This window comes from Loxodonta africana, chromosome 16 (genome assembly GCF_030014295.1).
Source record: "Loxodonta africana isolate mLoxAfr1 chromosome 16, mLoxAfr1.hap2, whole genome shotgun sequence".
Classification (NCBI taxonomy): domain Eukaryota; kingdom Metazoa; phylum Chordata; class Mammalia; order Proboscidea; family Elephantidae; genus Loxodonta; species Loxodonta africana.
The window spans coordinates 4717648-4735763 of NC_087357.1; the positions used below are offsets into that span (position 1 = coordinate 4717648).

Genomic DNA, 18116 nt, shown 5'->3' on the forward strand with positions numbered 1-18116 from the left:
GGTACCCACGGTCCGGGCGTGAGGAAGGTCCGGCCGAGCGGTTGGGTCGAGCGCCGCCTGGCGGTGACTTCCAGTACCGGCGCCCGGACCACCACCCTCTGAGTGGTGCCAGGGCCCAGAGGGTCCTCGGAGGGGCGCGTTCCTGGCTCCGGGCGGCTCAGGGTGTGGCGCAGAGGCTGCAGGGACCGAGTGCTGGGGAAACACTGTACTGTGTCGGGGAACAGCGGACACAGTGGGCGTCCCCGTCCTGTGCAAAGGCCCGGAGGCGGCCGCCGGGTGCGTTGCGTTGGGTAGAGGGACGGGGCCGAGGAGCCGCCACGGCTTCCCGAGTCTGGGACAAGAATTTAGGACCAGAAACCCAGGGCTCCATTTCAGGGCTGCGGGGACCCGCTGGGGACTTAGGAAAGTGTCGGGCAGATTTGCTAGTGAGGAAGACACCCACTCGTGCCCCGTGGCCGTTTGGGTCAGTCCGCGGCGGCCGGCTCTGCGGCCCGGTGTCTCTGGCGTCCTAGACCCTGCTCAGCAGGCAGTGGGGCCCGCGCCGTCCCGCCGGCGCCCCAGACCTGTCCCGGAGGCGGGATGTACCCGCTCGGCGCCGCCACCTCGGCCTCGACTCCGCGGCGCGCGGTCCCCGGAGCCCAAGCCGTGCGCGCCTCCCGGCCGTGCGCTCCGTCCTCGGGGACCGGCCTCCTCCGCTCCGGGTCTTGAGGCCCGGGGCCGGGGCCGCCCGCGCGCACCCTCGGTGCTCTGCGCCCCTCCACGTGCCGCGCGCCGCCTCCACGCGCCCCCCGCCGCTGGGCCTGGGGGCGCGGGCAGGACTGGGGAGCTGGGCGGCGGCGCGGCGGCCGGGAGGGGAGGGCGGCGGGAGGAGTGGCTCCCGACGTGGGGCAGGGGCGGAGCGAGCGGCCGCCGTGGATCCAAGTGAGTTGGCTCCGGAGCCCGCGCCGCCGCCGGCCCGCACCTCGGGCGCCCGCCCGCCGCCCCCACCGCCGCCGCCCGCGCGGGATGCAGGATGCTGGCGGGCGCCAGGCTCCAGCGGAGGCGGCGGCAGCTGCAGCAGGAACAGCTCCGGCGGCGGCAGCCTCTCCTCTGGCCGATGAACGCCGACCCGCCGCCGCCCTGGCTCTGGATGGTCCCCGGCTCGGCCGGGCTGCTCCGGCTCGGCGCCGGGGTCGCGCCCCCTCCGGTGCTGCTGGCCGCGGCCCAGCCCCCCGGCGCCCCGCTGCTCCCGGCCGTGGCAGGCTGGCCGGCGCCCGGCGAGCCCCTGCTGCCGCTGCTGCCGCTGCCCGCTGCGCCAGACCATGCCGCTGCCGCGCACCACCACCCCTGGCTCCACGGGCAGGTAACGTGTCCCCGCCCCGCCTCGGCTCGGAGTCGCCGGCTGCCCTGGCCCCTCGCCCAGCCCGCGTCTGGCCCGGGCCCCGCTGGCCTTCTGGGTCGCGCTCCCTCCCCCCGGTGGTCATTGGCTGCCCCGATAATCAGAACGCAGCGTGGCCGCCATGCGTCGACAGGAAAGTTCATGCTTCGACGTCCTGTTTTGCCCCTCGGTAGTTTGTGCAGCATTTCTTCCTGGTCTCTCAACACAGCCGCTGAGGGACCTGCAGACCCTGCTGGAGCTGGCGCCGCCGGGCCCCAACTTTCGCCCCGGCCGGGTTCGCTGTCCAGAGCGCGGTGCTGAAGTCGCCGGAGCCGAGCGTCGCTGCCCGGCACCGGGGCGGACTTACCGCGAAGTTAATACTTCACAGTCTCCGCCTGACTTGACACGCAAGCTGGGAATCCATAGCTATTCCTGATTCTGATCTGGTTCTTCTTTTCCCCCTTTGAAAACAGACTCAGTACAATGCCTAAGAAAATTTAAACCCATGGAAGCCAGCAGGGAATCCTGCCTTAAGTACTGAGCAGTGCCACTGGTGTTCACAGATACTGGCCTGGGTCTGCGCGAGCCCACCACGTTAGCTAGTGCCATATTGCACTTCAGAAGAGTTTGGCGTTTAAAGCCTGAAAATAAATAATATTAAAATGAAAGTGACTGTGTCTTTGATTAATGATGCCACGGAGTAAGCCTGCTGGCTTTGGAATGATCCATCGATTGCCATCTGCCTATGCAGATATATTTAAATTGGGGAATAGCATGTATTTTATTCCAAGTATTGCCAGTAGTGAATATTAGCATATTCGAACGAGTGGTATGTTAGAATACACGATTTGATTAATCCTATTCTATTTTTTTTTATTATTATCTTGTGGGCTTTTCTAAAAAATGTTCTTAAACTCCTACATTGGTCTTTAGACTTAACCACGTACCACATATGTGGTACTGGATATCGTATTTTGATGCGTGGTGGGGTTCATATTGGCTTGTATTGAATAAACCTCAGTAGCCTTTGGAATGTTTTGGAGAGGTTGTTATATCAGAGCGCTACCACTAGGGGTATATGATGTCAAAAAACTACATTTTTTTTTTTTCTGTGTAGAAAACTGCATTTTTTTTTCTCGTGTAAATTAAAAAAGAAAAAATCCAATAAAACTTTGTATTTACATTTTAAATATTTTTATGTTGCACATTTTTTGTTAAAATAACAATGTTTAGAGCCAGAAGAAAGAATAAGCAAAAATGCTTTCCTGATTTTAAAACAGGTAGCTATTGAAGTGCTGCATGTCGCTGAGCAGTGCACCTTGTCGGACTTCCACTGATGAGGGTCCAGTTATTTTAATTGTGGAGGCTGTAGCCCAAACTGCCTGCCCTGTTCCATGGTTCGTGCTGGGTTCTGAGCATCCGGGGCCTCAGCTACGCCAGAAGCTCGCTGGCCTTTTCTTTGCCTGAGCATCTGTTTGCGTTGCTGATCCTTGGGAAACTTTGAACCCTAACTCCTTAGCTGTTTCCATTTTGAAAATGCTAGTTGTTTGTTTTTTAAATGATAAATAAAATGAATGTAAAATGTTAATACTATGAAATATAGCTTTAGGCTTGCTTATGAAAAGAATCCAAGAGTTACCTGAGGATAGCTAGGATTCCCTCCTTTCCAGGGTGGTGAGGCAGAAAACCATTTCTTACCACATTCTCATGGCTTTGTGCTTAGAAGTTGTTTCTCAGAATTGAAGAATAACGTGATGCTTTATAATGATTCGGATATGAAAAGCTTTATACATTTTTTCTTTAATTTGTGAATATTTAGAATTTTTCTTGATTGGGGAAGGAGCGAGCTATTTTTCATAATCAGATATGTAAATTTCACAATTCCCATTTGAAAGCAGTAATTTCAGCCTCTGTTGGTACAAAATAGAGCTGACTGATTCAGGCTAACGCGCCTCCCTCCCTCTCTCTGGGTTGCAGTGGCTGTTTGGCACCCAATCACCAGGGATGGGACTGTCTCCCTCTTCCACGGTGGAGCTGGTACCCATCTTCCCCTACGTCTGCCCATCTGCTGTGCCACCTTCTGTTGGAAAAAGTTGGGTAGACAAAAGGATACCTAATTGTAAGGTAAAAATGAAAATGATTTAATTGAATTAATGGGATTTTAATTATTAAGTTGTTGGATATTTCCATGACAACGGGAAACACCATGTATTTTCTAATTGCAACAGATTGAGCGTCTAGTTATAGAGCGAGGTGCTTTCAGGAGATTGATCTGCTCAAAAAGCCAGTCGACAGACGGAGCCTTTTGTATTAGCTCAAAGCGTGTGGGTTGCACAGAACAATGTAAAATTTTTTCCGATTCTGAATCAGAATCATTTTTTTTTTTACTTTTAAAGTTCAGTTCTTTTAAATCTATAGCCATGGATCAAAATTTAGCCTTACGCATTTATATAATGAAAATTTCAAATTTCCAGTGTGTTTTTTCTTTTTTGCTATTGTTGCCTTGCGTTTTCATCTTTCTGTTTTTTTTTTTTTTACCTTGGCTTTTGAAATCCAACTTACCAGCTAGGCTTTGCTCATTTGAAAACTAAAGGAAGTGCTAGGTTTGGTCATTGTCACACTAGTGTGTTTTTTCCATCTGTGAACGGGCTGCTGGGGGAATCGACTGAGTCAACAGTTGAAGGCACAGTTCAGGGGACTTGAATTAGGAGATGATTGATAACGGGGGCTCATAGATCTTTCAAGTTTAGAATGGCTGTTTTATGCAGTCCTCAATTATAAAACATGTAATATTTGGGAAGTAGGGAATATTTGGGATCAATATAAGACAAGATAAATAGTTTCACTGTAGTGGTCAGCATTCGTCATCTGCCTGGCCTCAAATATTATGCTTGCTTTGTCTTTGGACAGATAATTTTGAACAATTCCTTTGCTCTGGACTCAATGTGGCTGCCTCCTGAGGAATTCAGATTGGTCCGTGGGCACGAGAAGCCTCATTTGCTGGCAAATCAAGTAGCTATGTCTCTGTCCAGGCCGGCCCCTGCCACCAGGCCTCTTCCCCCCGTGGTGCTTGCTCCTCAGCCCATCCCAGGTGGGTGGCCAGATGATGGTTACAATGTGCTTTTTCTTTCTGGAGTCATAAGTCAGTTTTAGATAAGAAAACTGTATTTTCCATTTCAGTGAAACAGTAGAGTATAATTCTTTCAGTGGAATGTAATTTCTATTTATCAGCATGATTGTTTTTATAAAGGAATTGAGTCTTGGGTAGCTGATCCGCTGTTCTTCTGGAAGACAGGCTCTGTTTTTCCGATGAAGAGGTGGCGGAGGGGACGTGCATAGCATTATGTTGTCAGTGTGCTGTTTCCAATTGGAGCCTGTCTTTCCTGGTGGCTCTTAATAGAAGCGCTAGTTGATTAGTCAGCTCATTAAATGTTACCTGTGCGGATGAGGTGCGTGTCATGGAGTTCCAGGTACAGGTGAGATTTCTGTCAACTCCTGCCTTGACATTGGGAGTGATAGTGGAGGAGGGGCTGTAACAGTTTCCTGTTGGGAAGATAGATTTTGTTCTACCTTTGGATTCTGGTGACCTGAAAGGATCCTCGAATAGACTCTCAGGAAGCAGTTCTTGGATGAGAGATGGCGTAATAAGCCTATATAATAACGGGGGATAAAGTCATCTTAGGAATTTTTAAATTGATTCTTAAAATCACCTTAACATACAATTATATCATAAAAGCAAATGCTGCCCATGCAGAAATGATCTAGCAACACCTCCCATTATGCAGTATTTTATGCCTTCAGAATTTTATTATCTCTCCGTAATTTTCTCCCTACCCAGCTTGTCTCCATGTGTGTCTCTAAAACTTGGCAGTAAGGAGACGTCCCCACAGGTAACGTGCTGCTGGTTTGGGAGAGGTATCTGTTCTCCTCTCTGTTTGCCTAACTTATCTATTCTCATTTGCTATGAATCTTATTTAGCAATAAGCCAGAAAGAACAACTCAGCTATTTGGGTGTGTGTGTGTGTGTGCGCGCGCGCGCGCGCGTGCGTGTTTTAACAGAACTTAATGATTCTTGACTGAAACTTGCCTTCTGTCCTTGTAATTGTGTGTTACTGATTAATTAAAAGAAAATGAGCATCATAAGGCATACGTTTATAAACATTTTACACCGAGATGATCGTGTTTCCTATTTAATGTAATGATGATAAAAGATGATTAGACGGTGTGTATCTTACAAAGACTCCACACCAGAGGCGGCTCTTTTGGTATATGAGAGGATGACGTTTTAATTTCCTAATGCTTTGGCAATAACTGTCACCAAAATAATCAGAAAATTTAGTTTAAGAGGTAGTGAAATCAGCCCACCTGTTCCAATGAAGTTTTTGAGTGAGCTTCCCTTCTCTTTTCGGTGGGTTCCTGAGTATCCTGTAGACATTTCCCAGCATGCCTTAACCTTAGGCTTAGGAAACTCGGACTGTTACAAATGCGAAATGTCTGTTTAGCTGGAGAAACTTACCATGACAACTTAGTGTGGGCTTTTTAGCTATAGGCATTGCGTTCTCACTCAAAAAAACCCACTGCATGGCAAATATTTAATACTTTTTTAAAGGCATATTTTTCATGTCAATTTTCCATTTTTGACTACTCTATTTTAAAGGATAAAATAAAGTAACTTTCTTATCAACACAGTTGATAACCTTTCATTCTCTCCTAGTCCACCATTTGACAAATCTCTGCTTCTGTTCTTCTCTGAGTTTTTCTTGATTCATGAACCGTAAATGAACATGGTGCTGGAAGTTTTAGTTACTATATTTCTGGGAGAAACGTACCTCCATCAAAGTTAATTTAATGGCAGTAAATGCTTTTGTTTTGAGATGTGAGTTTCCAGTTTGTCTCATGACAAATTTGGTTTTTGATAAATTTCATAATTACTAGAAATTACCCAATTCTGAATATTCCTTAGAACACATAGAAGGGCTGGTTTATATGCTCGTTGTCGTTTGGTGCCATCGAGTTGATTTTTGACTCATAGTGACCTCATGTGACAGAGTAGAACTGCCCCAGCTATTCCTGGGCTATAATTTTTATGGAAGCAGAATGTCAGATCTTTCTCCCACTGAGAGGCTGGGTGGGTTTGAACTGCCAATCTTTTGGGTAACAGTCGAGCTCTGAACCGTGGCACTACCAGGGCTTCTTTGTTTATGTACTGTTTACTGCTTGAGCCTGGGAGGGGGAGCAAGTACGGACGGGGGGCAGGGGAAACTGAAGGCAATTAAAAATCAAGGCACATTGCTTCAATCTTACTGTAATTAAGTAGAAAATCTAACTTTATTCGAACATTTTATATGTGAATTTTCAGAAATATTGTAAAACATTGTTATTAAAATTTCTATGTTCTGTTATAAATTGCTACATTCAATTGATCAATCCTGTTTCACATTGTTCTGTTCAGAAATAAGTAGACTCAGAATCGTAGGCATATTTCATTGATCCTGTTTCAGTGAATTCAAGGATCACAGAACTCTAAGAGAACTTAAAGAGTTTGCCAACCCCTCTCATTTTAAACCAGCCTAGCAAACTGTCTTTTTGTGGATAGATGGTACTTTTGCATAACAGCCAGAGAAATATTTTGTATCAAATGCTGTTTTAAGGATAAAGGCAGTGTGTTTTACGGAAACTAGTCTTTTCCTTTGAGTAAGCATATTGTCTATTGGGTGGCGCTAAGAGGGTGCCGTGGGTAGGGACATGGCTGTGGGTGGCCTCTGAGACTCACATCAGTCTATCAGCACTTCTCATTCTAGTGATGATTAAGAATTAACTGCACAGAAACAGAGTCTCAGATAATATGAACAGAATTTTAATTTGGATAAGTTATCTAAAATTTAATATATTATAGATACTTAATGTTGATATTCTCGATGTTCTTGGTGTATATTAGACATCATTCATGGCAATAAGGATGATAATCCGACAATGAACTCAGAGCTAACAAAGCCTCTTAGCCACTTTTTAAGTGTAGAAACTAATGGTTAATGTTTATATTCTTTTCTCACTCATTAGACAAACTGTTAAGAGGCCCTTGGGTGGTACACATGGTTAAGCACTTGACTAGTGTCTGAAAGATTGGCAGTTTGAACCTACCCAGAGGCCCCTTGGAAGAAAGGCCTGGCTGTCCGCTTCTGAAAGGTCACAGCCTTGAAAACCCTGCGGAGTGCAATTGTGCTCTGACACACATGGGGTTGCCATGAGCAGGAGTCAACTCCATGGAAGCTGGTTAGACAAGCTGTTGTTGAGCACCTTCCCTGTAGCGTGGCTCCAGGAGTTAGGGCGATAGGAGGGCTCCCGATCTAGCGGGGAGATGGCCATGTAGGCAGATAATCACACAGCAACGTGGTGATATGTGCTCCCTGCTCAGGATGTGATGGCAGCCATAGGAGGGAAAGTGTCAGGGAAGGTCTCAGCGGATGGCCCCCGAATTGCTCACAGAGACGCAGCAGAATTTTATCAGGGCGAGGAGAAGGGAATGGGGCTCCAATAGAAGGGAGCAGAACATGCCAAGGCAAAAGAGCATGAGGAATGTTGTACGCTCAGGGAATTACAGGTACGGCTGAAACACAGGGGAGGTGGGGAAGTGGTGGGGCTGGAACAGCAGGTAGTCCAGGCTCTGGCCTCCTCTCCATGCTGGACAGATCCTGTTGGAGCTTTATTGTGGGTGGCCCTGTGGCTCTTCACAGAGTGTTGTGTGATATTCCATCGTTCCTCAACTCTGAATCCACAGCCCCTTCCTAAAAATATGAATTCATCCTCAGAAAATGGAGCAACCTCAGTGATTATTGCCTTTCCACTAAAAAGTAAATCCAAGCATACAAAAATATGCAACTATACTAGGAACTAAGATCTCCAATCAGTAGTCTTAGGGCTCTTTAAAGAACTGCCCCTAATTACAGTGTGAATGGGCTGAGTTGAGAACCATTTACTCCTAGGGCTTGGAAATTGACTCAGGGCCAGACAGGCAGGAGTAGCAAGAGGCTTCTATTCATCACTGCCCTGTCCCACCACCTTGGGGATGGCAGGTGTGGGAGCTAGGCCTTCCTCTTCCTTCTCTAGAGAAGCTTCTGGACACAAAAGACGGGACACGGCCTGCTTCTTCTCTTCCCTCAGTGTCTCCCCTTCTCCCCTGCACGAGGCTGTGTCCCCAGTTCTTTCCAGAGAGAAAAGCATCTGAGGCTGTTAGGTTAGTAGGGTAGTGGCAGGGCCAGTGTGGAAATGCTGTTCTCCAGGAATTCCTCTAGACCACTGTTAAAAATGAGAACTTAATTGTCTTTCAAAGTTTTCAAGAATAAAGTTGCATTCTCACATTCAGAGTATCAAGCAATGGGAGCTTGATACTCTGAATCTGAGTATCAATATTTATGGTCTGGGAGACTCTATAATGTTAAGAAGTCAATTCTCTCAAAATTGATCTATAGATTCAGTGTAATCCCAAACAAGATGACACAACCCACGCCGTCGAGCCGATTCTAACTCATAGCGACCCTATAGGACAGAGTAGAACTGCCCCGTAGCGTTTCCAAGGAGCGCCTGGCAGATTCCAACAGCTGACCTTTTGATTAGCGGCCATAGCACTTAACCACTACACACAGGATGACAATTGAATAAAAATTGACAAACTGATTCTATCACTGATATAAAAAGGCAAAGGAAGGAGAACAGCCATAACCATTTTGAAACAGAAAAATGTGGAAGACTTTTACTTAACTGATTTGAAGGCTTATGATAAAGCTACAGGAATCAAGGCTTTGTGGAGTTGGCAAAAGGATAGGAACAAAGATCAATAGAACACCACAACAGAACATTCAGAAAAAGACTCACACATGTGTGGTGATTTGATTTTTGACAAGGATGCAAAGGCAATTCAGTGGAGAATGAGTTGCCTCCACTAAATGGCTCTGGAACAATTGGGCATCTGTCTGCAGAATAGGCAAGTGCACAAACCTTGGCCAATATCATGCACCATCTATAAAAAAAATAGCTCCAAATAGATCACAGACAGATCTACTAACCTAATCTCCAAAACTTCTGAAAGAGAAGAGAGAATATTTTTGTGACCTTGAGTTAGGCCACCATTTCTTACCTATGACACTAAAAGCAGAAAATATAAAAGAAAACACACTGAAAGTAGACTTCCTCAAAAGCTGTTGCTCTTTGAAAGCACTTTTAAGAAAATGAAAAGAAAAGTCATGTACTGGGAGAAAATATTTGCAAGTTATATATCTGATAAAGAACTGGTATCCAGAATATACAAAGAAATTTTTTGGCAAGTCAATAATAAGAAACGAACAACCCAATAAAAATGGTCAAAATATATGACGTGACACTTCACCAAGGAAATGTGTGGATGGCAAATAAGCACAGGAAAAGATGCTCAACATCGTACAAGCACAGTGGGAGCTGTACATGTCTGTTAGAACAGCTAAAAACCAAACCCAACAAAAGAGTCCTTCCAAGCTTGGGGTGATATGGGGCACCTGAAACTCTCATTTCTCGCTGGTGGCAATGCAACATGGTACAGTCACTTTGGAATCAGTCTGACAGTTTCTTACAAAGTTGAACATACATCTATCATATGACTGAGTCATCCTACTCCTTGGTATTTGTCTAAAAAAAAATAAAAAGGGCTACCCAAACAAAACCCTGCATGTTTACAGTGGCTTTGTTCATTACCAGCAGAAGCTGGAAACAGCCCAAATATCCATTAACTGGTGGATGGATAAAAACTGTGTTGCATCCAAACCACGAAAGACGACACAGAAACAAGAAGGCAGGAACTTCTGACACATGTGTCCACATGACTGAGCCCCAGGAGCATTATGCCAAGTGGAAGAATCCAGAATCAAACACTTACATAGTGTATGATCCCATTTTCATGACTTCTTGGGAAAAGCAAAACTATTAGAACAGAAAACAGGTTAGTGGTTTCCAGATGTCAGGGAAGGATAGTGACTACAAATGGGCAGGGCAAACGTTTTGGGGTGCTGACCTTTTTTTTTTTTTTTGATACATGGCTGCATACGTTTGTTAAAAATCAGAGAACTGTACACCCACAGAGGGTGAATCCCACTGTATATAAGTTGTACCTCAATGCCCTCAACTTTAAAAAAAAAAAGAGACTTAAGAGGCATACCCAATAAAATAAAAAATGTGGATCTCATTTGATCCTAATTTGAGCAAACCAAAGAAAAAAAAATTATGAGAATATTAGAGAAATCCAAACACTGACTGTATGTTTAATAATTTTAAAAGATTACTGTTAATTTTTGTGCATAATAGTTTTGTGCTTATGTTTGTAAAAAGAGCCTAGTATTTTAGAGATACCTACTGAAATACATTTAAAAAAAAAAAAACCCCAAACCCACTGCTGTTGAGTCAATTCTGACTCATAGCGACCCTATAGGACAGAGTAGAACTGCCCCATAGAGTTTCCAAGGAGTGCCTGGTGGATTTGAACTGCTGACCTGTTGGTTAGCAGCCATAGCACTTAACCACTACGCTACCAGGGTTTCCACTGAAATACATAAGGATGAAATAATTGATGCCGTGGGTGTACATCAGAATAATCCAGGCATGGGGGCTGAGCATGCAGGTAGAAAGATGAAGCAAGATGTGCCATTAGTTGGCAATTGTAGAAACTGGGCAGTGGGTTTATGGGGCTCATTATACTATTCTCCATTATATTATTATTGAAATTTTTAATAACAAGAATTAAAGAAAAAAGAGTAAAATCTCAGATCCTACATCAGGCCATGAATCAAACTTCAAGAAATTACACAAAGCAATTATATAGACGTTACCTACTGGCCACAGTGCAACTAAGCTGAAAATTAATGCTGAACAACAATGTGACGTTCAACAGTGTGGAAGTTAAACGACTTCCAAAAATAAATGAATATCAATCCCTGGGTGGCACAATGGTTAAGTGCTTGACTACTAGTGGAAAGGTTAGTGGTTCGAACCCAGCCAGAGGCACCTCAGAAGAAAAGTCTGGTGATCTGCTTATGAGAGGACATAGCCTTGAAAACCCTATAGAGCAGTTCTACCCTGCACACATGGGTTCACCATGAGAAAGAATTGATTCGATGACAACTAACAATAACAACAACTCAAGAACTTTTAGGGAAAAATCAGTCAGCATAATGAGAAAAAAATAAATGGAGATCAAAATTAAAGTGTATTAGAATTAATAATTGTGGCCAAGTAGTCCTAAGAGGCAAATGTAACATCTGAAATGATGACAGTGTTAAATACAAAATCAAGAACACAGTAGAGATTGCCTTTGAAATGAAGGCCTTAGAAAGTAGAGAAAAATAAGGAAAATATGAGGAAGCCAATGAGAAAAATAAAGGAAAGCATTAACAGTTATAAAAATCAAAACCATTAATAGTTAGATAAAAATTCAATTTATTAAAAATGCTACCCCACCTCGGTGGACACAAAAATTACATGGGGAAAAAAACCATATTAGTAATTATTTTTATAATTAGATAAATGCTTCTTTGGGAAATAATGAGGTATTTAACTTGAACCAAGACAGCACAGCTGCATAAAATGCAAGCTGAAGCCTGAGCCCTTCTAACTGCTAGACACAGGCCTCATCCTCATCCTCCCACTTGATCTTGGGTGCCCTCTGCACACCTGGGACTCCACGCAGCCGAGAGATAACTTTGAAAATAAAGTGTCACTTGAAAATGAGCCTTCATGTTGTTGCTCTTGTTAGGTGCCTTCGAGATGGTTCCAACTCATACCGACCCTATGTACAACAGGACAAAACACTGCCTGGTACCTCTCCATCCTCACGATCATTGCTATATTTGAGCCCATTGTTGCAGCCACTGTGTCAGTTCATCTCCTTAGGGTCTTCCTGTCTTTCACTCACCCTCTACTTTACCAAGCATGATGTCCTCCAGGGAGTGGTCCCTCCTGATTACATGTCCAAAGTGTGTGAGACAAAGTCTCACCATCCTTGCTTCTAAAGAGCATTCTGGCTGTACTTCTTCCAAGACAGATTTGTTTGTTCTTCTGGCAGCTCATGGTATATTCAGTATTCTTTGCAAACGCTATAATTCAAAGTCGTCAATTCTTCTTTGGTCTTCCTTATTCACTATACAGCTTTCACGTGCATATGAGGTGATTGAAAATACCCTGGCTTGGGTCAGGCTCACCTTACTCCTGAAAGTGACATCTTTGCTTTTTAAGGCCCTAAAGAGGTCTTTTGCAGCAGATTTGCCCAGTGCAATACTTCATTTGATTTCTTGACTGCTGCTTCCGTGGGTGTTGATTGTGGATCCAAATAAAATGAAATCCTTGACAATTTCTTATTTTCTCTATTTACCATGATGTTGCTTATTGGTCCTTTTGTGAGAATTTTTGTTTTCTTTATGCTGAGGTATAATCAATATTGAAGGCTGTAGTCTTTGATCTTAATCAGTAAATGCTTCAAGTCCTCTTCACATTCAGCAAGCAAGGTTGTGTCATCTGCATAATACAGGTTGTTAATGAGTCTTCCTCCAATCCCGATGCTATGTTCTTCTTCATATATAGTTCATCTTCTTGGATTATTTGCTCAGCATACAGATTGAATAAATATAGCGAAAAGGTACAACTCTGACACACACCGTTCCTGACTTCAAACTGTGTAGTATCCCCTTGTTCTGTTTGAACAACTACCTCTTTGTCTACTTACAGGTTCCTCATGAGTACAATTAAGTGTTCTGAAATCCCCATTCTTTGCAGTGTTATCCATAACTTGTTTTGACCCACACAGCCAAATGCTTTTATATAGTCAGTAAAACACAGGTCAACATCTTTTTGGCATTCTCTGTTTTCAGCCAAGATCCATCTGACATTAGCAATGATATCCCTGGTTCCAGGTCCTCTTCTGAATCTGACTTGCATTTCTGGCAGTTCCCTGTCGATGTATTGCTGCAAAGGTTTTTGAATTATCTTCAGCAAAATTTTACTTTCCTGTGATATTACTGGTATTGTTTGATGGTTTCTGCATTCTGTTGGATCACCTTTGTTTGGGATGGGCACAAATATGGATCTCTTCCAGTCGGTTAGCCAGGTAGCTGTCTTCCACATTTCGTGGCATAGATGAGTGAGCACTTCCAGCGCTGCATCCTTTTGGTGAAACATCTCAATTGGCATTCTCTCGATTCCAGAAGCCTTGTTTTTCACAAATGCCTTCAGTGCAGCTTGAATTTCTTCCTTCAGCAGTATCGATTCTTGTTCATGTACTACCTCCTGAAATGGTTGAGTGTCGCCCATTTCTTTTTGGTACAATGATTGTGTTTTCCTTTCATCTTCTTTTGATGCTTCTCGCATCATTCAGTATTTAGTCCATAGAATCCTTCAGTATTGCAATTCGAGGCTTGAATTTTGTCTTCATTTCTTTCAGCTTGGGAAATGTCGATTGTGTTCTTCCCTTTTGGTTTTCCATCTCCAGCTCTTTGCACATTTCATTATAATACTTTACTTTTTCTTATCTAGCAGCCCTTTGAAATCTTCCTTTCAGCTTTTTTACTTCATCATTTCTTCTGTTCACTTTAGGCCCTCTGTGTACAAAAGCAAGTTTCAGAGTCTCTTCTGACATCTATTTTGATTCTTTTTTTTTTTAATCTTTCCTGTCTTTTTAATGACTTTTTGCCTTCTTCATGTATGATGTCCTTGATGTCATCCCAGAACTCGTCTGGTCTTCGGTCATTAGTGTTCAATGTGTCAGATCTGTTCTTGAGATGGCCTTTAAATTCAGATGGGGTATACTCAAGGTCATACTTTGGCTATCTTGGTCCTAATTTTCTTCAGCTTTAATTTGAACTTCCATATGAGCAATTGGTGGCCTGTTCTGCAGTCAGCCCCTGGCCTTGTTCTGACTGATGATATTGAGCTTCTCCATGGTCTCTTTTCAAAGATGTAGTTGATTTGATTCCTGTGTATTCCATCTGGCATACTCATAGCAACCCTATGTACAAAAGGACAAAATACTGCCTGGTACCTTGCCATCCTCACAGTCATTGCTATATTTGAGCCCACTGTTGCAGTTTGTTGTATAGTCACCATTTATGTTTTTGAAGGAAGGTATTTCCAATGAATAAGTCCTTGGTTTTGCAAAATTCTATCGTGCAATCTCAGGCATCGTTTCTATTACCAAGGCCATATTTTCCAACTACTGATCCTTCTTCTTGGCTTCCAACTTTCTCATTCCAATCACCATTAATTATCAATGCATCTTGATTGCTTGTTTGATCAATTTCAGACTGTAGAAGTTGGGAAAAATCTTCGGTTTATCCATCTCTGGCATTAGTGGTTGGTGTGTAAATTTGAGTAATAGTTGTATTATCTAGTCTTCCTTAGCAGGCATATGGATATTATCCTATCGCTGACAACACTGAGCTTCAGGATAGATCTTGAAATGTTATTTTTGACAATGATTGTGATGCCTTTCCTCTTAAATTTGTCATTCCCAGCATAGTAGACCATGTAATTGTATGATTCAAAATGGCCAATAACGGTCCATTTCAGCTCACTAACGCCTAGGGTATTGATCTTTGTGTATTTCTTTTTTGACAACTTTCAATTTTCCTAGATTCATACTTCCTACATTCTGTATTCCAATTATTAATGGATGTTTATATCTGTTTCTTCTCATTTAGAGTCATGCCAATGAAAGTTCCAAAAGCTTTATTCCATCTATGCTGCCTTTGGCTGAGTTCTCCAGAGAAGCAAAGTCAGTAATTATATATACAGACAGATTTATATCAAGGAAATGGCTTATGTGGTTGTAGAGGCTGGAACGTCCAAATCTGTGGGTCAAGATAGAGGCTTCTCCTAACTCACACAGCCAGAGGGACTGGCGAACCCAAGATCTCCAGGTCAGACAACAGAGCTGTTGCTCACAGGCTGCAAAGATCAACAAATCCCAAGATTGGCAGGCAAGAAGGCAGGCAAATTGCTAGCTCGAGTCTCAAGAATTGGAGGTCAAACAAACAGGAGGCAGCTGTAGGACCCAGAGCAAGCAAAAAGCACCACGAGCCTTGCCAGAGAGTCTACTTATATTTAATGCAGGCCACACCCTCAAGGAAACTCCCTTTCAACTGATTGGCTACTCACAACAGATCCCATCATGTAGGTGATCACATTATATCAAATCTCATCATGGAAGTGATCACATCATCATAAACTACCAAGCTACTGAGAGTCATGGCCCAGCCAAGCTGACACACAACCTTAATGATCACACATGTCATTAAGGTAGACTCTACTTTGAGGAGGCAGCTCCTCCCCAGTTGTATTTTGAGTGCCTTCCAACAAACTTTGGTTTCATACCGAGGATTTACTAGTGAAATCATACCAACTCCACAGAGTCTTCTCAGGACACAGAGTTTGTTCCAGAACACAGAAAAAGATGAAACACTAATATATTTTGTGAAACAGGTTACTGACTTTACCAGTGTTTTTCAGGAATAGGGCAAAAAAAAAGAAAAACAAGTAAATTATTCAGACAGATCTCAGTTATAAAGACCTGCAAAAATTCTGAAGGTGTTTCTGAAAATTGAGTAGTACAGTAAACAATAACACCTGTCAGGATAAAGCAGAGCACCTTTCACAATTGCAGAAGTGTATAATAAGAACGGCACTGACGACAATACCATATGGGTCCAATGAGAGAAGTCACATTTGTTTCAATAGACTGCGTTAAGATGCTTTGCCTGATAAAATGCAGCAGCCATTTAGAAAAACAGAGACTCGAGATTGGAGTGTAATTCCTCAATATGATACAGGATATTCATCTAAAGACCCCCTCAGTGCATGGCAAACACTGTCAGCATCCCTCTGATGATCAGAGTTACCTTTTACCTTTAATCATGCTACTTTAACTGTTTTCTAGAAGTTCCAGCCAATGCAATAAAAAATGAAACAGAAACAGGGGATACCACCTGAAGGTTACTTACTTTCATATTTTGAAAACTCATCACATTCATTTGAAAAATTCTGTGAATTAAGAAAAAACAGTTTAGTGAAATATATTGATAAAATATAAATGTACAAAGGACAGCGTATTTCCTACATCAGAAACCCTGGTGGTGTAGTAGTTAAGAGTTACGGCTGCTAACCAAAAGGTTGGCAGTTTGAATCCAGCAGGTGCTCCTTGGAAGCTCTATGAGGCAGTTCTACTCTGTCCTATAGGGTCGCTATGAGTTGGAATTGACTCGACGCCAACGGGAATAGCTACTTAAACATTATAATTTGGTAAATACTCTATTGGCATAGCATGGAAAAAGCAAAAAACATCTGAAACAACCATCAACACAGGGAGGTGGACCATAGCCTCTACTTATGAATGGAGCCCAAACAAAGAAAACTACAATGATATGCTGAGAAATGATACTTTTTTTTTTTTAAGTGGAGAGGCCTACCATGGTCTTAAATGGGAAAATGGAACATTATTTTGTATTTGGATATCAATTCTGCCGAATTTATGGATGTAAAACAATTCTAATTATATTACTATTTTTTCAAAATGGGAGAAAATCATTTTAAAAGTGTTTTTGATGGAAAATACATGCAAGATTAACAAAAATGTATTTTTAAATCCATGAGAGATTTAATTTATTGTCCTAAATTTACACCAGTGGTTTTTATTCTTTTTTTATGTGATACTGATGTAGTAATCTACGTATCGATCAATGTAATAAGTTTTTAGAAGAATTGCTGCATAGGACAATTCATTCTATTGCCATAACAGAAAAATAGACAAACGTGAACAGATGACTCTGAATAATTACAAAAGATCATTATGAAATATGTGGTTTACTCACAAGTGATTCAAGAACTACAAATTTAAACCACCAAATATAATATTCTCCTATTCAATTTGCACAGACTTTCCAAATAATTGGCTCTACTCAGTGTTTGCAAGGGCACAATAAGCCAAACCCGAACCCATTGCTGTCAGGTCGACCCTAATTCATAGTGACCCTGCAGGACAGGATAGAACTGCCTCATAGAGTTTCCAAGGAGCAGCTGGTAGATTTGAACTGCCAACCTTTTGGTTAGCAGCCAATCTCTTAACCACTGTGCCAGCAGGGCTAAGGGTACAATGGAAGAAATAGTACGTAATGAGCCATGTAATGTGACTTTCCAGGTCTTTGGGTGGTGCAAACGGTTTGTGCTCATCTACTGATCTAAAGTTTGGTGGTTTGAGCCCACCCAGCAGTGCCATGGGAGAAAGGCCTGGTGATCTGCACCCATAAAGATCACAGCCCAGACAATCCTGTGGAACACTTGTACTCTGTAACAAAAGGTCGCTATGAGTTGGAATTAATGACAATGTCGATTTGACTTTCAGATCCTTTAAAAATTAAGGCAATTTCACCCAGTGACTCTGCTTTTATGATAGGTTAAAGGAATAACACACATACATGAGCAATGACTCAGCACTTTTTTATAAAGGAAAGCTAAAATCTCAAATGTCCACGACCAGGTAATTGGTTAAGTGAAATATGATACATCGATGCTACAAAATTGCACATTCTTCAACCACTAAGATAATCACATTTAGGACATTATTTAATGGAGAAAGAAAACACTCTCATTTTAGTGTTCAGTTTTTAAAAAGCAGATTATAAATTGTGTGAACAGTATGATCCACATTTTGAGAGCATTAGACTCACGCAAGACAAGAAGGGGAAGGCAATCCAAG

The 18116-nt window shown here is 42.9% G+C and overlaps 1 protein-coding gene across 1 annotated transcript in view; it reads left to right on the forward strand.

Annotated features, from left to right (window-relative positions):
- The first annotated feature begins 1012 nt into the window (after positions 1-1012).
- TCERG1L (transcription elongation regulator 1 like) overlaps positions 1013-18116 on the forward strand; it is a 246313-nt gene continuing 229209 nt past the window's right edge. The window contains exons 1-3 of the mRNA XM_064269162.1: positions 1013-1342; positions 3335-3481; positions 4268-4448. Coding sequence (XP_064125232.1) covers positions 1013-1342; positions 3335-3481; positions 4268-4448 — 658 coding nt within the window. The remainder of the gene's footprint in view (positions 1343-3334; positions 3482-4267; positions 4449-18116) is intronic.